Genomic DNA, 26112 nt, shown 5'->3' with positions numbered 1-26112 from the left:
CACCGGATTTCGATGAAAGGTGGTTTACATATATACCCGAGGTGGTGGGCATCCAAAGTTCGGCACGGCCGAACTTAACGCCTTTTTATTTGTTTCTTTCTTTTTTCTGTCCACAGGCAGTTTAAGTTCGAAGATGGGCTATATCGGACTATATCTTGATAAAGCCCCCATATGGACCGATCTTCCGATTTAAGGTCTTAAGCCCATAAAAAGCGCATTTCTAGGCAGATTTCGCTGAAATTTGGAATAGCGAGTTGTGTTCACTGTGCCACTCGACATCCCAATTCAATATGCCCCAGATTGGTCCAGATTTTGGATATACTGAAATTTGGTACAGTGAGTTCTTTTAAGCTGTCTGATATTTGTGTCGTATTATGACGAAAGGTGGTTAGTATATACACACATATTACAAAGGTGGTGGGTATCCAAGATTTGGCCCGGCTGAACTTAGTACTCTTTTACTTGTTCTTCTTCCAAATTCACCTGTTTTATACGATCTTTACAAAATATACCACAACTTTACATAAATTTCATATATATTTATTTAAAATTTCAAAAATGGGCACAGAGTTCGAAGCACAGCTGTTAAAATAATCTACTACACAGTTTATAACTTGTCCTGGGGGGTAGGGGGTGTAAGGGGTTGCAAGGGCGACTATAGGAAACCACTTAAAGAAAATGCCAGATTTTCTTTAGGTTTCCCATGAAATAAGACTCTAGAAGCAGCGACATTTATCAGTGGGGCAAACCGATTCATAATTGAGACATTCATCCATGCAATAGGTGTCGGCACCTTCTTTTCCCTCCAATTCACCAATGGCAACACATTCTTGACTGAAAATAAGAGGAAAATATACAAAATTTAATATTTGTGGTTGAGGTTTGATGGACTTTTTTTGCTTATGTTACTTACGGACAATGACAAGCTGATTCAGGACAATTGGGAGGATAACGCAAACAATTGGTCTCACACCAATTATCCATGCCCGGCAAGACCCTGAAGGCAGGTGATGCAATACATTTTTGATCTCTGTAATTAAAAAGAAAGTGGTTATAAAGTTTGTTAATGTAGTAGATTTGTTTCAAATGTCAATATGTTTAATTAATTAATTATAATTTTTTTCAATTGAAATAAAATTATTCAGACGATAGAAAGATATATGTGTTTTTTTTCTAAAATATTGATTATTTTATAATTTCTAAATTGTAAAAATAATCTGAAGATATTCTAAAAAAGATTTTCAATGAGCCACCATAAAAATAAATCTAATGGAAAGTTAACCGATGCTAGGTGAGTAAGAACACTAAAATGGCAGTTCTACAGTATGAAGACATTGTCCTTCAAATTACTTTAAATGATATTGGATAAGCATTATTTTATAGCGGGAAATCAAATAATGTCTTCCAGGCAATTGGTTCTTCTATAAACTAAATTCTCATCATTTGTATACCCTCCACCATAGAATTGGGGTATACTATCATCGTCTTTCTTTTTGTAACTCTTTGATTTGACTCTTTGAGCCTTCAGAGTGCACAGTTATTATGAAGTTTCCTATGACATTCAGTAGATGCTCAAGTATGGTTTGAATCCGTCCTTAACCTGATATAGCTCCCAAATAATCCGATTTTCGATTGCCTAAACCTGTGCCTAAGTTACATTGCTCCAAGTGTTGCAGCCACAAATTCCGCTATGTTCGTTGAATTAGCGAGCTGAATCTGGAAATAAACATGGTATTATTTCCAGATTCAGCTTACTAATTCTGGGATCACGCTCGTCTGCGAGTACCATTGCCTGCGGCAGGAAATTGGGCCGCGAGCGGTTGATGAGTTAATGATGTCACCGAAATTCCTCTCCGCAACTAGCATATGCAAGGGGGGTGTCAGTTCACCAAAGAGGCAATTGGAAGCCGACCCAATCGGCCTTCTTCTGATTGATAATCGTCTGATTGATAGTCGGGTGGTCGGTCGATGCTGAGAATTACGTGAAGGTGATCTGATCTCAATGAAATAACGGCTTGGCAGGATACGTCACTCAGGAGACCAGGGGATGCAATAGAAATGTCTGGCGAGCTGATACACCTCCTCGTAATCCTAGTGGGGATATCCTCATTCACCTTGCAAAACGTGGAGCCTTCAATCTGCTCTGCCAAAGCTATGCCCCGCTGGTCGTTACCTAGGGGAGAATGCCATGAAATGTGATGCTTATTAAAGTCGCCTAGAACCAGACGATTATGGCCAGATTTTTGTTGTACCAGTGTGAAGAATACCGAGACTGCAGCTCTTGCCGATGGAGGAATTCATCGGGTCAATTCGGTACGTACAACCGGCTGCCATGGAATAGGCCAGATAATAGCCCACTTATGTCGGGCTTGTAAGCCTAGCCGTTAATTGGGACACAGCCACCAACTGGCGGTATGTACACGTTCTGTAGCTCTATCTCGGCAGTACCGGATCTGACTGCTATCCCCATGCACTCGATGTAAGGGTCACTAGCGCCAGTCGAGATGGGTCTATACTGCAAGGAGTGGTGTATCACGAAGGCCAATCCTCCACCTACATTCCTTAAGAGATTCTTACGTAGCACATTGTATTCGAGACAACTGTGCAAGCTGGAGGCGTTGGTCAGCTTTGTCTCCTGGATCTTGTTCTTTCATCTCATTAAATCCACAAACTCGTCGCGACTTTGCCTCGGAGACCGTTGCAATTCAATTGCAAAAATTGGCTGGGATGGGGGGTCACATAGTCCAACGACGAAGACGCAGAAGGCGATGACGATGACATTTGTGACCTGCTGTTTATGTTTGCACAGCACCTTGCAACAAATTCAGTGTGACTATACTTCCATAGTGACGTAAGACCAGAGCAAGATCGGAAATGTATCCACTCCATGCACCGGCTACATTGGCAGAAGTTTTTGGACAATGACTTCTTCAATGAGTTCCAATATACATACTAAGTATGGTCTGAATCGGTTTAAAACCTGATATAGCTTTCATACAAACCGATCTCCCGATAGCACTTCTTGAGCCTCTAGAGGTCTCTCAGGTTTTTGCCTGATTTGGATGAAATTTTGAACAAAATCTCCTCCTATGGCCTTTAAACTACGTGCCAAATATGTCTATAACCTGATAAAGCTCCCATATAAACCCCTCTCTTGATTTTACTTTTTGAGCCCCTATAAGATTTCCCTGAAACATTGCACAATGACTTCTACTAGGATCTCCATTGTCCAAACCAAGTATGGCCCGAATCGGTCTATAACCTGATATAGCTCCAATATCATAGCAATTCTTATCTATTATCCTTTTTCGGCCTACATAAAAAGGAGGCCACCGTAGCGCAGAGGTTAGTATGTCCGCCTATGATGCAGAACGCCTGGGTTCGAATCCTGGCAGAAACATCAGAAGAATGTTCAGCGGTGGCGACATTTGTGAGGTACTTTGCAATGTAAAAACTTTTTCCCAATAGGTGTCGCTCTACGGCACGCCGTTCGGACTCGGCTATTAAAAGGAGACCCCTTATTATATAGCTTAAAATTGAATTGCACAGCACTCATTGATTTTTGAGAAGTTTGCCCTAGTTCCTTAATGGAATGTTCATGGGAAAATTTGCATTTTTCCTACATAAAGTTATCGGGCAAAGAACTTGTCAAATGCTGTACATGGTGGAGGGTATATAAGATTCGGCTCGGCCGAACTTAACGGGTTTTTACTTTTTTTTTTAATTTTTTCCATTTTTCTAGAAGAGAATCAGCATGGGATCAACTAACTAAGGTACGCAAAACTCCAACTACAGGGTCTCGACAGAATTCCATGAACCGAACAATGCAGCGTTTTCAGCTCATGAAAAAATTAGCAGCAAATCACAATCATCAAGAATTATTGCGAAAACAACAACTACAAGAAGAACAACGCCATCCAAATACTCCTGAGCAACGTGAAAGTCCTCGTGGTCCTTTGACAGGTACGAATCCTATTGGGGACAATCGCAACTTTGATCTACCATCACCGAGTCCTATGCTAGAAAGGAATAATCAGGGATGGAACAAAACATCCAAGATTTTGTCAAACCCAAAATCAAAGCGTCACCATTCATACAATGCTAAATTTCCTAGAAGCCCTCATCGTAGTTTGCCACATCCTAAACGGAATGACCATCTACAGTTGTCTTGTGTAAAGCCGGAAATGGATAGTCAAGGATATTTCAAACCATCCAAATCCTCAAAGCTCATTAAGGAAATGCTCAATGCCAGAAGTTTGAAAAATACCAAAAGCTCTGTGGAAAAGGAGACATCACTACATCAGCATGGTACCAAAAGAATAGCTTTACCTGAACAATTTGAGACTTCGAGCTCTAAAACTCTTATAGGCAGCAACCCTCATAATACTGACCCCAATGAAAATGTAGAGAAATCACCTACTCGAATTAGTAGGAAGAATAGAATTTCACCTACCCTACAAAAGCCTATAAGCCCCAAGACCTATATAGGCGATATCAGCAATAATACTGGGCTCGAGGAAGGTCTGGAGGAAACCGAGGATGAATACAAATTAGCCCCTTTGATGTTCTCATCCGCCCATTGCGACTTAAACAGCAGCCAACATATTTTGCAAAGCTTTCAGGAAGTTCTTCAACAGCGAGGCGAAAGCTCCATGGCAGCTGAAGAGTTGAAGATAGTAAAGCAGGTCATAAAACATGATGAACGTTATCATCAGGTGGATAAAAATAATACTTCATTGTTAAAGGATATACTCAAGACCCAATTGCAGGATATCCTTAAACAGCAGAAGGTGGTTAAGCAAGCTTTAAGAAAATTGGACTCGGAGGTAAGCATAGCAAGTTGTGAAGTGCTAGACTTAGAGCCTCTTAACAATAAGGCAAATGATACTCAAAACCCTGAAGACGAAGACACCAAGATATTAAAAGTTGACGAGGTTTCTAAAAATTGTTCCTCTCTAGAAAGGGAAATTCTCATACTCAAAGCTTTGGGAGAAAAGCTTGAGCTCAATTTAAATCGTGTAAGCTCACAAAGGAACTTTTATTTCAAAACCCCCCAAGACCACCAGATAATGGAGAAACCCCCTTTACAAGAAATACCTACCCCTAGAGACAATAAGATGCCCTTGATCCAAATGAAAAAGAAAAGTTTCATTTTGCTCTTCGAGCACTATGCCCTAAGCGAAGTACATATCCAAGGTGTGATAGTAATAACCGCTGTAGCTCAAGAGTTTCGCATAGCTCAAAAATCCTTAGTCGATCTTAAACAGGAGGCCAAATGTCCATTTTATATACCCCTGAATACAAATACAACGATTGAATTGAAGAAGACTTCCTTTGAGCAGCTGAGGGAAAACCCCGATATGCTTTTAAAACAAATCAAGCCAAAAAGTCCTAAGGTCAACTTTAATTTTCTGGACCACGATCCCTTATTTTTCCATGACATATTGTTTAACAATAAGAAAAATGTGCAAGAAGCTTTAAATGTTGATGCGGCGGAAGATGCAATAGAGAAAGTGGAAGAGAGACCATTATTGAATGAAAAAGTGGAAACTTCCAATGTAAATTCTTCCATTGCATTGAATTTGGCAGAAAATGACAAACACATTGAAATATCCCCTGAATCTGATCATCAAATGATGGTGAAAAGTAAGAAGCGCTCAAGAATTACACGCCGCTATGTTACCCCTTTGCCTTTGGATAAGCCTAATATCAGTCCAAAGAACAACCTCTGCAAAACCATTCTTATAGGTGGAGTACAAATTTCCTGTTTTCTGCTTTTGATTATTGCCTTTACTTTACCAGATGTTAAGTGCTAAAGCTTAGACTAGCCAAATTCGAATTTTTTCTTAGCACTTTTTTTTTTTAATTTGAAATTTTTATATAACAATTACTCAGCTTAATCACATGAATTAGATTTTAAAATATCATTTAATAAAGGATAATTGACCCAGAACATTGATTTTTTTTATAAAAATGTTTAATAACGGCCACACGGGCTGGAACTTTGAGCTCCGAACTGGTGTCGTGTTCATCGTTATCAAGCGAAGCTCAGCTGAAAGCTACCGGGCCACAGGTTGCGAATAGTGGTAAGCTTTGTATAATGCAATTTGCAAATTTTGACCATGAACATTCCATTAAGGATCAGTGGCCAACTTCTTACATATCAATGAGTGAGTAAGGGACCTTCATTTTATAGCCGAGTACGAACGGCGTGCCGCAGTAGGACACCTCTTGGGAGAGAAGTTTTTGCAAATTGAAAATTTTGCCCATGAACATTCCACTAAGGAACAGGGGCAAACTTTTCACATATCAATGAGTGCAGTCCGATTCAAGTTTAAGCTAAATGATAAGGGGCCTCCTTTTTATAGCCGAGTCTGAACGGCGTGCCGCAGTGCGACACCTCTTTGGAGAGAAGTTTTACATGGCATAGTACCGCACAAATGTTGCCAGCATTAGTAGGGGAAAACCACCGCTGAAAATTTTTTTTGATGGTCTCGTCAGGATTCGAACTCAGGCGTTCAGCGTCATAGGTGCTAACCTCTGCGCTACGGTGGCCTCCAAGAGAAGAAGTTTTTACGTGGTATAATTCTTACAAATGTTGCCAGCATTAGGAGGGGAAACCACCGCTGGAAATTTTCTCTGATGGTCTCGCCAGGATTCGAACCCAGGCGTTCAGAGTCACAGGCGGACATGCTAACCTCTGCACTACGGTAGCCTCGTATTATGCGATGTAACTGGAAATGAGGCCGCTCTCGCATTCCTCTAGATTTCGAGAGGAGAGTCACAGTGAGTGGTCAGGTGACACAGACTCTTATCCAAATACTGAGTGCCAATGATACTTGAAGTGAAAAGGCGAGTTATTGGCACCTTCAAATAACTAATAGCCAGCAACGGCGTCTGTTCCCAGGTTAGTGGCGACTGGATGCGAGCGTCGGATCTTGGAGCAAGCGGATCAGCCCATTGAGGGATGCAAATGCGACCTCACATAACCTATGCGGTTGGGGCGCTGGGCTAGTAACCCGCCTTCGGAAAATTATAAGGATTACGCAATTCCTTTTTGGGCAACCCAATGTTCTGTTGAGGAAACATGGTGTTTAAAATTCGGCCACCTTCGTCTTCCTCATAAATGTGCGGATCTAAACCTTCTCTGGGTTTACATACATACCCCTAGTCTAGGTGTGATCTTGGACAGGAAACTGAATTTGAAGTGTCACATTCAGGAGCGTACCGAGAAGGCTCCCAGATGTTGGACACTATGTAGACGGGCGGTAGGCTCGAAATGGGGCTGAATCCGAGGATAGTTCACTGGCTCTACAGGAGCGTGATTAGACCAATACTTACTTACGCCTCAGTAGTTTGGTCGACTGGTACGATTTAGAGAACATGCTGTCTTGGCATAGGCGGAACGATGAGGACCACGCCCACTAGGGCTCTGGATACTATTCTAGATATCCGATCCATTGACATACGGGCATCCACTGCGGCTATGAGACTTAAGGCTATGGGAGAACGGATTGAGGATAAGAGCAGGTCATACCATCGCGATATAATCGCGGTGACGATACGAAACCAGTTAGGAAGGGAAGAGTTTTCCGATGGGATACCTGAGATGAACCTTGAGGTCGAGTGCGAGGCACTGCTGCCAGCGGCACAGACTTGGATTGACGGAACCCTAGTATTGCCATCTGGAAGATCATGTTACACGGATGGATCAATGCTAGAGGACAGAGTGGGCCTGGGGGTCTACATTGAGAACCCAGGGACTGAGATCTGTTTTAGACTGCCTGACCATAATATGGCCCCGCAGGCGGAGATCCGGGTGATTACAGATGTGGTGCTAACGTGAGGGTGTCGAGTGTGAACATCTTTATGGACAGTAAAATTGCCAAGGGCAATAACAACCAGGGCGGTAAGGTCACAAACAGTCTTGCAGTGTAAGAAGGAGATCAATGCCTTTTCTGATATTGGTAAAATCGGCATCGCATGCAACCCTCTGGAACAGCGAAAAGGTCGGTAGGACGGAGAAAATCTTATGGGGGATCCAGGTCGTGATAAGACTAGGCCCATACTGAAGGCAAGAATGCGGCATACAGAGCAACACTGCAATCAGTAGCAACGCGGCAGGCGAAGGAGAGGTATCGGGGGGAAAGGAAGAGAGGAAAAACGTCTATTCCTCAGAAAGAAAAAGGAAATGGATTAATGCGATGAGTAGCATCGCGCCTGATGAAGGAGAGGTATTGGGAGTAAAGTAGAGAGGAAAACGTCTATTCCGCAGAATGGAACAGGAAATAGAAAGACTTGATTGTGAGCGAATTAAGATGTACAGGAGTCAGAATTAAACATCAAATCGATAGCTTTGGTGGCGTCATATCCTCCTGCAGAGTCAAAATAGGATAGCATGCTGAGAATATGGAAATAACATTTTACCAGCTGCTAGCGTCCAACGATGGCGTCGAAGAGGATATCGGGGAACCAATCTCCGTTGATGGTATAGAATGTTTACCTTCTAGTCCGAATGAGGTCCAAGTAGCAGTGACCCGACTGAAGAACAACAAGGCAGCAGGAGCCGATGGGTTGCCCACTGAACTATTTAATACACGAGACGATACGCTAATAAGGCGTAAGCAACAGTTTGTCTGCGCGATTTGGCTTGTAGAACGCATGCATTATGCTTGGAACCTCAGGATATTATGTGCCGTACACAAGAAAGGAGAAAAGACGGCATATATCAACTACAGAGAAGTAAGTCTCCTCCCCATCGCATACAAGATACTTTTGATCGTACTGTCTGGAAGATTAAAACCTAAAGTCAATGAGATAATTGGTTTCTATCAATGCGGCCTTATACCTGGTAAATCCACCATACACCTGATATTCATACAGGACCAAATGCTGGAAAAAACTCGTGAGGGACAGTTGGCTGCAAAAAGTTTCGACGATTTGAATAGATACAGCACGCAATTCATAAGAGAACACATGCTACTTGCCTATGACGAGTACATCGATGCCCTGGGTTTGTCGCCGGAATAGGGCAACTGCAGCATTTTAAAGAATTGAAAAAGAATTAGTGACAGTGGGTCTGGCAGTAAATGGAGATAAGTCAAAATGGATGAACTCCCACAACGCCTTGTACACCCGAGTGCCCTCAGGCACTTACAAACGAAAGTTAATATCAAATTCGTGATTTACTCCCAAATAAATATCATTTGAGCCCCATGTTACCAGAGTCGGTGAATGTGTCCTCTTCAAAAGGTGTTTTGGGAGGTTTTTGGGTGCTCCTCCAGTTGATTTTACACCACAGATATACACATTTCTGAAATTTAACGTTTTTAAAAATTGTGGTGAGAGGTAGAGGCATTGAGTTCATCCGAGCCGAACATAATCGCCAAATTTCGGGATGTTTTGGGCGATATTTTTGGGTGCGCCTCCAGTTGATTTGACCCCAAAGATCCACACATTTCCGAAATATAACCTTTCTAAAAATTGTGGTATGGGGGAGAGGCATTGAGTTCGACGGAGCCGAACTTTGTATACCCATTACATTCACCATATCTTACATAAAAAAATCTTTCAAAAAATTTATTGGGTTGCCCAAAAAGTAATTGCGGATTTTTCATATAGTCGGCGTTGACAAATTTTTTCACAGCTTGTGACTCTGTAGTTGCATTCTTTCTTCTGCCAGTTATCAGCTGTTACTTTTAGCTTGCTTTAGAAAAAAAGTGTAAAAAAGTATATTTGATTAAAGTTCATTCTAAGTTTTATTAAAAATGCATTTACTTTCTTCTAAAAAATCCGCAATTACTTTTTGGGCAACCGAATATATGCCACAATTTGAAGTTTCCAAACCCCCAAATATACTTTGCTATATAAATTTGAAAAGTTTCTGAAAAATATGGACACTTCCTTAAACTATTTTTAATCGAGCTTTATATGACATTTTGTTGATGTGTGAAATTTTAATTTGTTTTGTTGCTTTTAATTTAAATTCATAACATTTATGTAAAAAGTTAAATCTCCATTTATTCAAAATTAACCTTTATTAACTGCACTTGGTGAGCATATTTAGTGATTTTTTTCATATATCTGGTTATTATGTAACACCCTGTGTTTGTGTTGGTGGCAAGCCAAATATTGATGTCGCTGTGAGTCATTGCAAACAATGTTAGCAAGTGGTTTGAGTTTCTATGAGGCTATAAGTGTTGCTAGACATTGACAGATGGCGCCAGTGAGATGGTTAATGCTGCCATATTTTTGTAATTAACCGTTAATTTTAAATTTGAGAATATGAAATATTTACAAAATAAAAATGAAAATTAAACATAAATGATTATTATGACCATAACCAAAAATTACTTTTCAATAAAACAACAATGATATAGAGTTTAGCATTATGCATTTATTGTTTGTTTATTTATTTTAAAAATATTATGCAAACTTAACTTTGTGAACCCAAGCCGATTAATAGTAAAATTTACAACTAAAAAAAAAACAATTTCAAACCATGAGCAGTACAAGTTTGGCGTTAAATGCTGTAAAATTTTTTACATTTCACTAAATCAATAAATTGTATGTGATATTTGGTAAAGATGGGTATTGGTTTTGGTAAGATTTTTACAAAAAAATGCTTATAGGTATAAGTGGAGGGATGAGAATAAAGGATATATTACATTCTAAGCCAAAAAATGAGAGTGTCGTAGTTCGTCTATGTTGGTGTTGGTGTGTGAAATATGTGTATGTATGTGCAAAAGTTGGCATGTGTGTGGGATGTTGGCGTGATTGAGATTAAAGCAACTAAGGCAGTTTGCTAATCAACTGTGATGCCACTAAAGTTTGGCTTTTGCGCTAGAGAAAGAAAGCTTTAAAGAGAGAAGAGAAGTTTTCATAAAAGCGTTGCCCTTATAAACGCTCCATCGTTCAGACACTAGTGTCTAGAGGAGTTTCTATAAAAAGCCAAAGAAAGCATGAAATATATAAAATCATCTGAACAAAAAGAAAAAGGAGGATTTTTATTAACTGCCGCTTTTCTTTAAACTCACCTGACAATAAGGGGAAAGACATTGCTCTCTTCGGGTGCTCTGTAATCTCTGTAGTACAGAAGATAGGGATTCTTTTTGTTAACAAAGAGTGGTGGCAGACCGCCGCCGGTGTTGGAAACAATGGCAATGTCAGCACAGTTGCGGAAAGTTTCTGAAATGGTAGATTATAAAAAATAGCCCAAATTATTGACATTTAATAGATTTTTACCGGTTTCCTGTTTTTTTTTCTCTACATGTCTGCTCTCTCTACTTACCAGCCCTGCCACATCCCACAGCTTCAGTACCATTTGAACATGTACCCCACATATTCGCCGTATAGTAGGTCCATTGCAATACACATTGTGTACAGGTCACATAGGGTGGCAAGCGCACACGATAACGGAAAATATCCTTCTTTTTGGTATCACGAGGTATCAAGAAACGATGTTCCCTGCTGCCAGAGATGTACAGAGGATAACGATCGAAACACTCTTGAGTGGCTTCCTTGCGGGGATTATTGTTGGGACACAAAAACATTTCGAAACGTCCATAATGATTAGCGGTCAATTCAACTTCGACATCGATTTCCTAAAAAAAAAAAATAAAAGGAAAGAAAAAAACAAATGTCCATTTATTATCCTACTTGTCTGAAATATTGCATCTTGAGTTCTGTTATGAACCCCATTTAAGCATTTTTATACCCACCACCATGGGATGGAGGTATACTAATTTAGTGATTCCGTCTAAGACCCATTAAAGTATAGTCGATCTAGCCATGTCCGTCCGTCTGTCGAAATCACGATAGCGGTCTAACGCTTAAAACTAGACCCTTCAAATTTTGCACATATACTTAGTATTAATGTAGGTCATTGGGGATTGAAAATGGGCCATATCGGTTCAGATTTAGATATATCTCCCATATAAACCGATCTCCCGATTTGACTTCTTGAGCCCCTGGAAGCCGCAATTTTTATCCGATTTTACTGAAATTTTGCACGTAGTGTTCCGTTATGACTTCCAACAACTGTGTCAAGTACGGTCCAAATCTGTCTACAACCTGATATAGCTCCCATATAAATCGATTTCCCGATTTGCCTTCTTGAAGCCGCAATTTCCGTCCGACTTGGCTGAAATTTGGCATATGGTGTTCTGTTATGATTTCCAAAAATTGCGCCAAGTACGGCTCCAATCGGTCTATAACCTAATGTAGGTCCCATAAAAACCGATCTTACGATTTGACTTCTTGAGCAGCAATTTTTCCAACAACTGTGCCATGTATGGTCCAATTCAATGACCTGATATAGCTCCCCTATAATCCGGTCTCTCGATTATCCTTGTTTTAAGCAGAACCCATGGTGGTGGATTCAGCCCGGCCGAACTTAGCAGGCTTTTACTTAAAATATTCTTTCTTACCTGACCAGCAGCATAATATCTTGAAATAATGCCTTTGGCATACTCTCCTCCCGCTTCGTGTGGTCGTGGCGTCTTCAGATGATACGCATCACCACACACTCCACAATTTCCCTTATTCTGTTCCCATTGAACGGCATAACCACCACAAAACAGTTCGTTATCATTGTAGTTGACAGGATTTGGATAACCGAAACGCCACATGGCATTACGGGCAGGAGGATCCATGAGGCGACCATGACCCGTCACTAGAGAGGGCAATATAAGACTGCAAACGAGCAGTAAGGCCTTTATGGGGGAGGCAGAGAATGAGAGAGGGTAGAGCAATTAATTATTTCCTACGCATCAGTGGTATGAAAATAACATCTTACCATAGAGACTAGCAGGGAGTAGGACATATTGCTTCAGCTCTTCACAGGATGGCAATAATCTCTGAAATGAAATAAAAAAAACAAAATTATGGTCAACAACGAACAGTTATAACAGGTTTATGTGATCAAAGTTGGACCAAAAGTCAATAACATAAAATTGAATGTGGCTTAAAGATAGAGTCGATTGTAAACAACTGTACTGTTAAGCTGGCTAAAGAAAAAAAGGGGAGAGGTATGATAAGTTTGGAAAACAAATCACTACATGCTCAATTTTTCGCCAAATCGGACAATGATTGCGGTTTGTAGGGGCTCGAAAAGTCAAATCGGGAGATCAGTTTATATGGGAGCTATATGAGGTTGTAGACTGATTGGGACCCTACTTGATACAGTTGTTGGAAGTCATAACGGAACACTACGTGCAAAATTTCAGCCATATCGGACAAAAATTGCGGCTTCCAGGGGCTAAAGAAGTCAAATAGGGAGAACGGTTTATATGGGAGCTATATCCAAAATTGAACCGATATGACCCATTAGCAATCCCCAATGACCTACATAAATATTGAATATCTGTGTAAAATTTCAAGCGTCTAGCTTTACGAGTTCGACCGCTGTTGTGATTTCGACAGACGGACGGACGAACATTATTACGGACAGTAAATTAAATTCGTCAATTCGCTGGCAACACTTAACGTATATATACCTCATAGCTCTGGTATTCTAATCTTTTTCTGTTTTTATTCTCTGTTTCTACAGGAGACCATCGTAGCGCAGAGGTTAACATGTCCGCTTATGACTCTGAATGCCTGGGTTCGAATCCTGGCGAGACCATCTGAAAAAATTTTCAGCGGTGGTTTTCCCCTTCTAATGCTGTCAACATTTGTGAGGTACTATGCAATGTAAAACTTCTCTCCATAGAGGTGTTGCACTGTGGCATGCCGTTCGGATTCGGCTATAAAAAGGAGGCCCCTTATCATTGAGCTTAAACTGGAATCGGACTGCACTCATTGATATGTGAGAAGTTTGTCCCAGTTGCTCAGTGGAATGTTCTTGGGCAAAATTTGCATTTGCATTCTCTGTTTCTATACCCTCCACCATATCATGGGGGTATACTAATTTCGTTATTCAGTTTGTAAGACCTCGAAATATACGTCTGGATCGTCATGTTCGTCCGTCCGTCCGTCTGTCGAAATCACGATAGCGGTCGAACGCCTTACAGATACTTCTTATTGACGTAGGTCGTTGGGCATTGTAAATGGGCCAGTTCGGTTCAGATTTGGATATAGCCCCCATATAAACCGATCCCCCAATTTGACTTCTTAAGCCCCTACAAGCCTCAATTCTCCTCCGATTTGGCTGAAATTTGGAACAAAGACTTGAGTTATGACTTCAACATACATGCCAAGTATGATTCGAATCGGTCTGTAAACAGACGTAGCCCCATATAAACCAATCCTTGGATTTGACTGCTTCAGCCTTTAGAAGCCTAAACTTTCACCTAATTTGGCTGAAAGTTGGAACAAAGTCTTGTGTTATGACTTCCAACATCTATACCAAGTATGATCCGAATCAGTCTAAAAACAGATATAGGCCCATATAAACCGATCTCCGGATTTGACTTCTTAAGTCTTTAGAAGCCTCAAATTTCTTCCAATTTCGATGAAATTTGGAACAAAGTCTTGTGTAACGACTTCCAATATCCGTCCCAAGTATGAGCCGAATCAGTCTATAAACAGGTATAGCCCCCTTATAAACCGCTTCCCGGATTTGACTTCATGAACCCTTAGAGGCATCAATTTTCATCCGATTTGGCTGATATATGGAAAAAAGACTTGAGTTATGACTTCTAACATTCATGCAAAGTATGATCCGAATCGGTCAATAAACAGATATAGCCCCCATATAAACCGATCCCCAGATTTCACTTCATGAGGCCATAGAAGCCTGAATTTTCATCCAATTTGGCTGAAATTTAGAACAATGACTTGTGTTATGACTTTAAACTTCCGTGCCAAGTATGATCCAAATCTGTCGATAAACAGATATAGGGGTTTGAGCCCTTACAAGCCTAAATTTTCATCTGATTTGTTGAAATTTGGAACAACGTCTTGTGTTATGACTTTCAACATCCATGCCATGTATGATACGAATCGGTCTATAAACAGGTGTAGCCCCCATATAAACCGATCCCCGTATTTCTTTAGCCCTTAGAAACCTAAATTTTCATATGACTTGGCTGAAATTTGGCCCAACCCCCCATCCTATGACTTACAACATCCATGCCAAGTTTTATCGGAATTGGTCAACATGGCGACATAGGTCCCCCTAAGTACCGATTACCCGATATGACTTCTTGAGACCAAAATAATTCTAACACAAACTAGTTAATAAGGGTACATTTCAGCGGAACTCATGGTGGAGGGTATATAATATTCGTCCCGGCCGGATTTTGGCACGCTTTTACTTGTTTTATTATACCCTCCACCATAGGAAGGGAGTATACTAATTTCGTCAATCCATGTCCGTCCGTCCGTCTGTCTTTCAAAAGTACGCTAACTTTTGAAGGAGTAAAGCTAGCCGCTTGAATTTTTGCGGTTGGGATTGTAAATGGGTCCACGTTTTGATATAGCTGCCATATAAACCGATCTGGGATCTTGACTTCTTGAGCCGCTAGTGGGCACAATTCTTATCCGATCTGGCTGAAATTTTGTACGAGGTGTTTTATTATGACTACCAACAACTGTGCTGAGTATGGTGCAAATCGGTCCATAACCTGATATAGCTGCAATATAAACCGATCTGGGGTCTTGACTTCTGAAGCTACTAGAGGACGCAATTATTATCCGATTTGGCTGAAATTTTGTGCGAGGTGTTTTATTATCACTTCTAACAACTGTGCTGAGTATGGTGCAAATCGGTACATAACCTGATATAGCTGCCATATAAACCGATCTGAGATCTTGACTTCTTGAGCCGCTAGAGGGCACAATTCTTATCCGATTTGGCTGAAATTTTGTACGAGGTGTTTTGTTATGACTTTCAACAACTATGCTAAGAATAGTTTAAATCGGTCCATAACCTGATATAGCTGCAATATAAACCGATCTGGGGTCTTGACTTCTTGAGCTACTAGAGGACGCAATTATTATCCGATTTGGCGGAAATTTTGCATGAGGTGTTTTGTTATGATTTTCAACAACTGTGCTAAGAATAGTTTAAATCGGTCAATAACCGGCTATAGCTGCCATATAAACCGATCTGGGGTCTTGAATTCTTGAGCCACTAGAGGTCACAATTATTATCCGATTTAGCTGAAATTTAGTACATCGGCTTGTCTTACGACATTTAACATACGTGTCAAAAATGGCATGAATCGGTTTATAGCCTAACAGATCTCCCAAAAGTGCGCAATTCTTACTAGATTTGGCTTAAATTTGACACAATGACTTCCACTATGGTCTCCAATATTCAGTTCAATTATGGTCCGAAATGAACAATAACTTGATATTGTTCCAAATAACACAGCAATTCTTTTCTTTTATCCTTTGTTTGCCTAAAAAGAGATACCGTGGCAAGAGCTCGACAAATGCGATCCAAGGTGGAGGGTATATAAGATTCGGCCCGGCCGAACTTAGCACGCTTTTACTAGTTTCATTTATAATTTTTAAAATTATTCCCAACTGCCTTTACCCCTCATCATAAGCAAACATTGCCTTAAATGCCTTCAGCCCATTGCAATAAATAACGATTATTGATTTAAGCTGAAATCAATACCATTTGTTGTCCCACAACACCTACTACCTTTGCCAAAGACACCTCGTTTCCTCGTTGGCCATTTAACAATAATTGCAACATAAATTCATAGCAAGGAAGTGCAAGGACGTTTACCGCATGAATCCAAGAAATACAGTAATGGAAATGAAAACAACAAAATCACGCCTCTACCAGTTATCACTGCACGACCACTGATGAATGGATTTTAATTGCCTTGGACTACAAAAATACAACCAGGGCCAGGGGCAACGTAGACGAACACCACAACATGTCCCATGATAACAGGCTGCCAAATCAAGTTCGTATATTATTGTTGACTATCACTATCAGACATTGTCACATCAAAATGTAAAAAAAAAACAGAAAAAAATCCAAAATCGTTTAATACAAATCGCACAGTAAAAAAGCCTTGCCACCAGTTGATGAAAATGTGAATCGAAAAATTCAAATCGAGATGGTAGAGCAACAACGCTTGTCTTCTGCATGTCTCCTGTCGACATGGCTGTTGAACGGTGACAGGCATATTGGATGGAAGCCAAAGTCATCATTGGATTTTTGTTCAAGTTTATATACCCTACACCATCACTGTGGTACAGGGTATTACAACTTTGATCAGTTGTTTGTAACGCTAAGAGGGAAACTAGGTAGACCCATTGATAAGTATACCGATCGGCTTAGAATCACTTTCTGATTTCATTTAGCTATGGCCGTCTTTCCATCTGTTTGTCTTTCCATGTATTCTTGAGATCAAGGTCGCATTTGTTGTCCGATTGTTATGCAATTTTGCGCAAGTCCTTTTTTTGATCCAAGGACAAACGCTTTTGATTTTGAAAAAAAAAATCGAATCAAATTTAGATATTGCTCCCAAATATAACATTCATCAGATTCGGCCTTTTAAGGCTGTAGTCGCCATAATTGTGGTCCGATTTTTACAAAATTTTGCTCATTATGTTTTAATTGACATCCCAATACGTTTGAAGAATTTCATAAAAATCGGTCTAGATTTAATTCTAGCTCCCATATATACCTTTAAAACGATATGGCCTTTTAGGGCTGTAGAAGCCACCGATATTTACAAAATTTTATTTGAAGTCCTAATATTTTATTTGAAGTCCTAGTACCCGTACGTGTTCTTAATTTCATCAAAGTCGGTCCAGATTTAGATACAGCTCCCATATATTGGGTTGCCCAAAAAGTAATTGCGGATTTTTTAAAAGAAAGTAAATACATTTTTAATAAAACTTAGAATGAACTTTAATTAAATATACTTTTTTACACTTTTTTTCTAAAGCAAGCTAAAAGTAACAGCTGATAACTGACGGAAGAAAGAATGAGATTACAGAGTCACAAGCTGTGAAAAAATTTGTCAACGCCGACTATATGAAAAATCCGCAATTACTTTTTGGGCAACCCAATATGTCTTCCATCATATATAGCCCGATAGTAGCCACAATTTACGTCCCATCATAAGAAAATCTTACAAAATCGTACTATTCAATATTTCAATAGGTATGCAAAATTATATTCTAACTTTATTTCAACATAGGTCCCATAAATTAACAGTACTTCGTAGACTCGGTAGTGTAGCGCATTATGTAGTCGTCTTCGTCCGACTTTAACCTTTCCTTACCGGTTTTTCATAAATATGTACCTATTGCATCAGGTTGTGAGCCTTCAGTTGTATTACACATGTTAAGATGATGTCTCATTTCATATGATGGTTGATAGTTATCAAGATGTAAGAGATATTGAGAAAATTAAATCAAATATTTTAGGGGTATTCTTTTGGAAAATAAACTAATCCCAGAACGGTTAAAGGTCCATGTTCTAAAAATCTGCAATGTCTAGGCCATCTATTGAGAAGTTGGTATTTATTCAAGGCGGAATTTCTTTAGATTGATATATGCATCATGAACAGCTTCATAAAGGGACTCTCCGTATTGAAAGTGCTGTGGAAAAGGCATCGGTATTTAGGTTAGGTTGAAAAGGAGATGCGGATATAAGTCCGCCCATGCCACAAAGGACATACTCCTAAGCGAGTAAATGGCTAAATTTGTCAAGTTTTTTTCCCGATATCTCTTTATAGGCAAACAAAGCATGATGGATAAGAATAGCTCTGCTATTGGAGCTATACCTAGTTATGAACCGATTGGGACCATACATGGTTTGGCTGTTGGAGACTAAAGTGGAAGTCATTATGAAAAACATTAGCCAAATTGAATAAGAATTGCGCTCTCTAGAGGCTTGAGAAGTACAATCGGGAAATCGCTTTATATCAATGGTCTGCATAAAACCATTCATTGGTGATTGTTTTTGCTAAACCCAAATGATGTTTCAAGACTACTGAAGAGCAAGGCACTGAATATAGAGTAAAACGCAAAATTTGCTGTTGAGTAGATAATTTGGAAGAATAACCACAAATCAGTGCTTGGAAGTATTTTTATCTCGAATGCATCACCCCTACAGTGAGATGTATGAAATTACACGCTGTCATATGAAGGCATCACGCTGCCATTTTCAAAAGATGAACTGATCACACAAATCATTCGCAAAATGTTTGTTGTCTCATGTAAAAAAAAATTCGCGGGTGTGTGTGTTTACCCATACTTTTGCAAAATCAACCACGTTGCCTTCATACGAATATCGTACTACTATAGGCAGACGACAAGAAAAGTACTTTACTGAAGCAAAATGTACCGATTACATGAATTGTACGACGTGCAATCACTGAAATCTGAATCAATCTTTCTCTTTGATGAATGGCTCTTTTTTTGTATTCACTCATCTCGTTGCCTTGATGTCTTATTATCTGCTTTACTGAGTTCTCAATTGTTTCATACAATGTTGTATTTTTAAACGATTGATTATGATTGCAAGTGTGTATTAAAAGCTGAAATGAGTGGTCTTGCGCAGGCCTTTGGTTTATATTGGAACTGTATCATGTTATGAAGCGATTTAGACCATATTTGACACTGTCTGAGACCCAACAAAGCATATATATGGTTTTTTATCGTTTTGATATCCGTCCGTCTGTCTGATTGTTTTGTGGGTACATATCAAGGTATAGTCCGATGTGGTCCATCTTCGGACTTCACCTGCCCTTGGGCAAAAAAAGAATGTTTAGAATGTTTCGGGTCATTAGCTTTATTTTAAAAGACTGTAGGTTGCTTTCAACCGACAGACGGACAGACAAGGTTAGATCGTCTTAGATATTTTCGACAACCAAAAACTTATAGATTTTATAGGTTCCGAAATGAATATTTCGATGTGTTGCAAACGGAATGGTTAAAAAAATTAAAAAAATTGCGGACAGCCATGTATCACAAAATGTAGAGTTTGACCTGACCGGCGTGAAAATTTGGCTCCTCAATTTATGAGGATATTCAAATTTAGGGCCAATCATCAGGGAGCCACCTCATCAAAAAAGAAAAATCCACAGCGGACATGTGGTTGTTCGGGACCATAGGAGTATAAATGAAAGGTCTTTCAGATTGGAATACAAATTGTATACCCAAAATTTTGCCAAAATATCGGGACCATGTATCGCAGAATATAGGGTTTGGCCTGACCGGTGTAAGAACCAGGCGCCTGAATTTATGATATTGAAATTTGGGGCGAAACATCTGGGGCCACCCCACCAAAAAAGAAAAACCCAAAGCGGACATGTGGTTGTTCAAGACTATAGGAGTATAAATGAAAGGTTTGTCAGAGTAGGATACAAATTGTATACCCAAAATTTGGCCAAAATATCGGGAGCCACTCTACCGCTAAAAAATCTTATGTGGGCTAATGGGACAACATGGGGGTCAAAAGAATACAAATTGTATACTCAAAATTTGGCGAAAATATCGGGAGCCACTATACCGCCAAAAAATCTTATGTTGGCTAATGGGACAACATGAGGGTTGGGGCCAACCAAAACCATAATATAGCCTAGGTAGACATATGAACCGGTATTTCAAATGAGAGGTGTCCGATATTTATATTCGGCTGTAAGTGCCTGGGGGAGCTTGATTTTTAAAAATCGCTAAACAGACATTTGGGACCATGGAGACAATATGGGTCTCAAAAGAAGGGTTTTGGATGTATAATCCCTGATATTCTGGGTCACCTCAATCCCTAGAACACCCCACAACGGTAAATGTGGGCCTATAGGGACAATATGGAACTCAAATAAAATGTCTTTGATTACAGGTTATCAATTTGATATAAATATTTCGAACCCTGTCGTACAATTTTTCTAAAAAGGTGGCACTCTCAACATAGGCGGAAAGTTCAGTGCTCTTTATTACAAGTACCACACCATGTTAAGGTTGGATGACGGAAGGCTTAAAAAAATCACTGTTTCTAATTTCAGTGAAAACGCATGATAAACACAGTTTTTATGTTCTTAAGACCCAAAATTTCCAGACCTGTCCATATTGCAACTTTATCCAAATACCGAATCTGTGCCAGATTTAAGCTCAATATCTCGATTTTTGAAGGCTGTAGTATGAATACAACTGGTGGACAGACGGACAAACACACGGGCATCGTTTAATCGTCTTGGAATTTAACGAAGATCAAGAATATATATACTTTGTAAGGTCGGAAATGGATACTTTGATGTGTTGCAAACATTAACGCTTTGCAAAAATTCACTTTTTATGGATCCATAGTGGCCATATCGAAATATTGTCCAATATGGACCAAACTCTATACAAACGTCGAGGAGTCTAACACAACTCATTGTTCTAAGTTTTACCGAAATTGAGCAAAAAAATTTTCTTTTTTATACCCAGCACCGGAGGATGGGGGTATATTCATTTTGTCATTCCATTTGCAATACATCGATATATCCATTTCCGACCCTATAATGTATATATATTCTTGATCAGCCAAAAAATCTAAGACGATCTAGACATGTCCGTCCGTCTGTCTGCTGAAATCACGCTACAGAATCACGCTACAAACTTTGCACAGATTCTTTTTTTTGTCCATAAGCAGGTTAAGTTCGAAGATGGGCTATATCGGACTATATCTTGATGTTGCCCCCATATAGACCGATCCGCCGATTTAGGGTCTTAGGTCAATAAAAGCCACATTTATTATCCGATTTTGCTGAAATTTGGGACAGTGAGTTACGTTAGGCCCTTCGACGTCTTTCGTCAATTTGGCTCAGATCGGTCCAGATTTGGATGTAGCTTTAGCATATAGACCGATCATCCGATTTAGGGTCTTAGGTCCATAAAAGCCACATTTATTATCCGATTTTGCTGAGATTTGGGACAGTCAGTTGTGTTAGGTCCTTCGACATCCTTCGTCAATTTGGCTCAGATCGGTGCAGATTTGGTTATACCTGCCATAAAGACCGATCTCCAGATTGCAGGTCTTTCACCCACAAATGCCCTACACATTCTGCGTTTTATACAAATATGGTCCGATTTGACGACAATTGGCACGGACTTCGAAAGACTTAATAAAGTTCATTGTATTAAATTTCATGCATAAATGTGAATTTTATCGGCCCAAGACCATAGTATTACATGTCAGCTATATCCAAATCTGGTTCATATTCGGAAAGTATGTGCAGCGGTCTAATATAATAAAATCTCCCAAATGTCAACGAAATTGGAAAATAAGTGTCGCTGTATGGGCCCCAGCCCTCTAATGGGGAGATTGGTCTATATGACAGCTGGTTCCAAATATGTAATGGTCCAATCTGGGCCATTTTTGATGGGTCTTCTATATCACCTTGTTCCAAATGTCAGGGAAATCGGTTTATAAATGCGTATTTTATGGTTCTCAGACCTCAAAATATTGTGCGATAAGGTATATCTTTGAACTGTGCAAAGTTTCAACGAACGGACATAGCTACATCGTGTCACTACGATCAAGAATATACTTTGTAGGGTCGGAAATGTGGACCATTGGATGGAGGTAAGCAACCGAAGACATTGCCAAATGCTATGTAGGTTGAAATTATGTTCCACCCACAATTGTCAACCATATGTCTCGACCAACTACTTTATTTTGTCCATATAGATTTCTAGAGCCCTTCTAGGGGATGGTGCATTTACAAGATCGATATTTTCGGAAAAACAATTCCTAACCAATTTTGCCATTGGGGTGTTCGGTCAACACATCTTCTTCATGACATCATTTTCACCCTGCTTGAACTGCATTTTTCCCTTGTGATAGTAAATTAGTAAAGTAGTGGTGAGTTCAACCGGGATGAATATTTTATACTCTCCATGGAAGGATTTGTTTAGATCTTTGCATGGTTTGCCTTTATTGGTAGTGTTATAGAAAATAATGCGATGTCAGGCAATAATTAATTTGTCTCTAACGTACATACATACATTAGTTTGACTTACTTTTGTTGTCTAGTGTAAATGTTTTACAAATTTCTCTCACATTTTCATTAAGAAAACAAATTCATTTACGCCAAGCAGTTGACACAAATTTCTACTTCCTACTATGGTAATTGAATTTAATTGGAAAATAATTGGTTGGTGCAATTTAAAGTCGAAAACAAAAGGGATTCGCATAAGTTATGTTTTTCTTAATTCAATACATACAACATTTATCATTATAATCCTTACAAAGCGATCTGTCAGAGATTCCTTTAACCAGACTACGAAACAAAACAAAACAAACAATAACAAGTACGATTGTTAATTGTTTCGAAAATCGGTTAAGACAGGTAGTTATAAATTATTTTAAGTGTTATTTCTTTTGTTCGTTGCTGGTGGTGCAGATGTTGTTGCTTCTGTATCTGATTTCACATTCAAACCAAATTGGTATTGCATTAATCTTTAGCTATACAAAAATCATTGAGAATGGAGATATGGTTTTGTATACTCAAAAAAATAAAATTGTAATAGTTTTGATAGTTATTTTACCAAAAAAGTAATACAAATCAATTAGATTAAAAATATTTCTCTTAATTTTTTCTAGGTGGGATCAGTCAGATTCTGGGACTTCCAGCAGGATTGACCTTAATACAGTATATGAAGATATCAAACTCATATTACCAAACAATAAAACATAACAATCCATGAACAATAAATAACATACTTAAATTACAACAATATGGAAACGTATGCGCATGTTACCAAATAGATCTATTTACCATCATTGCCTGTATAGATGTCGGTGTTAGACAGGTGGAACATAGAAGAATACCTTAATATTGAGGACATTAAACCAAGAAAACCATCGGGTTTATTTTTATACTCACCACCATTACAAGGGGGTATACTAAACTAGCCTTTACGTTTGTAACACCTCGTAATATTGACCTCCGAACCCATAACATATATATATTTTTTATTGTCTCGATATTCTTAGTCGAATTAGCCATGTCCGCCCATTTGACGTTCGCAGATACCTTCTATTGAAGTAGGTCGTGTGCTATTGCAAGTGGATATAACTGTCATATACACCGATATCTTGATTTGAGCCCCTATCAGATCCAATTTGTATCTGATTTGGCCGTACCTTGCCACTGAATGTTTCGTTATGACTTCTAACGTTCCAAAACGGTCTATAATCTGAATGGCTCCCATCTCAACCGATTTAATTTGTTTATTAAATGTAATATTTTTGGTTATTTGAAGTGCTATGAAGGGGGGTATATTCATTTTGTCATTACGTTTGCATCACATAGAAATATCCATTTCCGACTTTGTTAGGGGGCCATGTCGGTCTGTTGAAATCACACTACAGTCGTTAAAACTAGATATATTGAGCTGACACTTTGCACAGATTCTTTTATTGTCCTTAGGCAAGTTAAGTAAGAAGATGGTCTATATCGGACTTATCTTCATATATCCCCAATATATGTCGATCTGCCGATTGAAGGTCTTAGGCCCATTAAAGCCACATTTCGCTGAAATTTGGGAAAGTGAGTTGTATTAGACCTCTTGACATGCCCGTTCAATATAGCCCAGATCGGTCCAGAACAAGATATAGCAACCATATAGACCAATCTCTTGGGCCCATGAAAGCCACATTAGTCATTCAATTTCCTTGAAATTTTGGAAGTAAGTTATATTGGGTCCCTCGATATTTTTTATTTATTTTGGTTTATTTTAGTCTTAATTTTCAAGAGCCATTAAACACGAAAGATACTTGGAGACAAATTAAGTCAATTGGAATAGAAAGTAATAATGCACCAATTGGCTGTTATGTTGATTTGGGTGAAATTAATAGGAGTTTCTTGAACATATCGTTTCCTGCGCCAAACGTACATTTCAAAGACAGTGAATTTAGTAACGTAGACCATAATAGTAACAACACCTCACCAGACCTACGTTTTGATCTTGAGCGTTTTGCACAAAGCGATATCGATAGCGATATCGATAGCGCTGTAGAATCGGTAAAGTCTAATGCCATTGGTTCTGATGGTATTGACAAGAGATTTTTTAGGCTAATTCTAGCCTTTATTCTTCCGTATATGTGCCATCTTTGTAACAATATTATTTTAAGGTGTTACTATCCGCAGTCTTGGAAACGGGCAAGGATAGTCCCAATACCAAAGAATAACCAGGAATTTAAGCCAATAGCAATACTTCCAAACATCTCTAAGATATTTGAGACTCTAGTCTACCGGAAAATATCATTCGAAGGCATTTGATTCCGTTGATCCCAATATACTTTGCCTTAAACTGAAAGATTTATTTAAATTTTCTGGAAGAACAAAGGATCTTATATTTTCCTATCTTTCGAATAGAAGCCAATCGGTATGTGTTGATAGCTGTTTTTCTAGTTATCTTCCAGTCTCAAGAGGTGTTCCACAAGGGCAAACGCCAACGGACTACTTTTAAATCCAACAAAGTCAAAATGCTTTGTAATTGATAGGAATCGGGTAACAATACCGCCCAATCTTGATATGACAATTGCTGGAGGCCAAATTGAGATTGTTTCATCTGCAAGAAACCTTGGGGTGAAGTTTGATGATAGACTTTCATGGAAGAATCATGTCAGAACGATAGTGGGCAGGACCTATGCCGTTTTACGGATCTTATATATGAGGCGACAGTACACCTCTTTGTCCATAAAAATGCTTTTGGCTAGGACATTTATTCTGCCGAAACTACAATAGAATACACTTGCGAGGTTTTTTATGGTTGTGTTGGTACTCATAGGAATAAATTGCATGTAGCCTTTAACGATGTCGTTAGACAGATTTTTGGTTTGTGTAGAAGAGACCGGGTATCCGAATTTGCCAAACAAGTATATGGTGTCTCATTTAATTAGTACCTTAAGATAAGCTTATTGCCAATGATCTGTAGTGCGTTTTGACAACTTTACGAGAGGTAAACAAGTTATACAAATACGACATCAATATCGTGTATCTGAACAACAGTTCTTTGTTAATGCTATACGTCTCTGGAATAATCTTCCCAATAGTATTCAAATTATAAGTAATGAACGACAGTTCAAATCTTCGATTTACAATCATTTTAATTAATTATTGGTTTTGTCTTTTTTATTATAACATTTTATACCCTCCACCATGGGGGTATACTAATTTCGTCATTCTGTTTGTAACTACTCGA

General features: G+C 39.1%; 2 protein-coding genes across 5 annotated transcripts in view; one reads left to right on the top strand and one right to left on the bottom strand.

Moving 5' to 3' along the window:
• Positions 1-524: 524 nt before the first annotated feature.
• LOC106092656 (uncharacterized) overlaps positions 525-26112 on the bottom strand; it is an 82936-nt gene continuing 57348 nt past the window's right edge. For 2 of the 3 annotated variants that reach the window (XM_059367003.1, XM_059367004.1), the window contains exons 3-8: positions 12797-12857; positions 12429-12713; positions 11291-11603; positions 11037-11187; positions 914-1030; positions 525-834 (exon numbers count right to left, since the gene is read on the bottom strand). In XM_059367003.1, the coding sequence (XP_059222986.1) occupies positions 717-834; positions 914-1030; positions 11037-11187; positions 11291-11603; positions 12429-12713; positions 12797-12823 (1011 nt within the window). In that variant the 5' untranslated portion in view covers positions 12824-12857 and the 3' untranslated portion in view covers positions 525-716. Of the gene's footprint in view, positions 835-913; positions 1031-10581; positions 10941-11036; positions 11188-11290; positions 11604-12428; positions 12714-12796; positions 12858-26112 lie in introns of those variants that run through there. The other variant, XM_059367006.1, reaches the window with a different exon arrangement.
• LOC106092655 (uncharacterized) lies at positions 1157-5862 on the top strand. 2 transcript variants are annotated; one of them, XM_013259565.2, is made up of 2 exons: positions 1157-1291; positions 3746-5862. In XM_013259565.2, exons 1-2 carry the CDS (start codon positions 1245-1247, stop codon positions 5814-5816), a joined length of 2118 nt encoding a protein of 705 aa, XP_013115019.2. In that variant the 5' UTR covers positions 1157-1244; the 3' UTR covers positions 5817-5862. The 2 variants fall into 2 exon arrangements, with proteins under 2 accessions (XP_013115019.2, XP_013115018.2); XM_013259564.2 differs by having other exon boundaries at positions 3743-5862.

The sequence above is a fragment of the Stomoxys calcitrans genome, chromosome 4 (genome assembly GCF_963082655.1).
Source record: "Stomoxys calcitrans chromosome 4, idStoCalc2.1, whole genome shotgun sequence".
Classification (NCBI taxonomy): Eukaryota; Metazoa; Arthropoda; class Insecta; order Diptera; family Muscidae; genus Stomoxys; species Stomoxys calcitrans.
The sequence above is the reverse complement of the archived record's forward strand: the minus strand, read 5'-3'. Positions and strand labels throughout refer to the sequence as shown.

What these genes read in the sequence shown, in the direction of transcription:
- LOC106092655 (XM_013259564.2), top strand. Translation starts at nt 1,245, where the DNA reads ATGAGCCACCATAAAAATAAATCTAATGGAAAGTTAACCGATGCTAG. An exon ending in GGAAAGTTAACCGATGCTAG is followed by an intron (nt 1,292 to 3,742) that starts GTGAGTAAGAAC and finishes CCATTTTTCTAG; the next exon opens with AAGAGAATCAGCATGGGATC.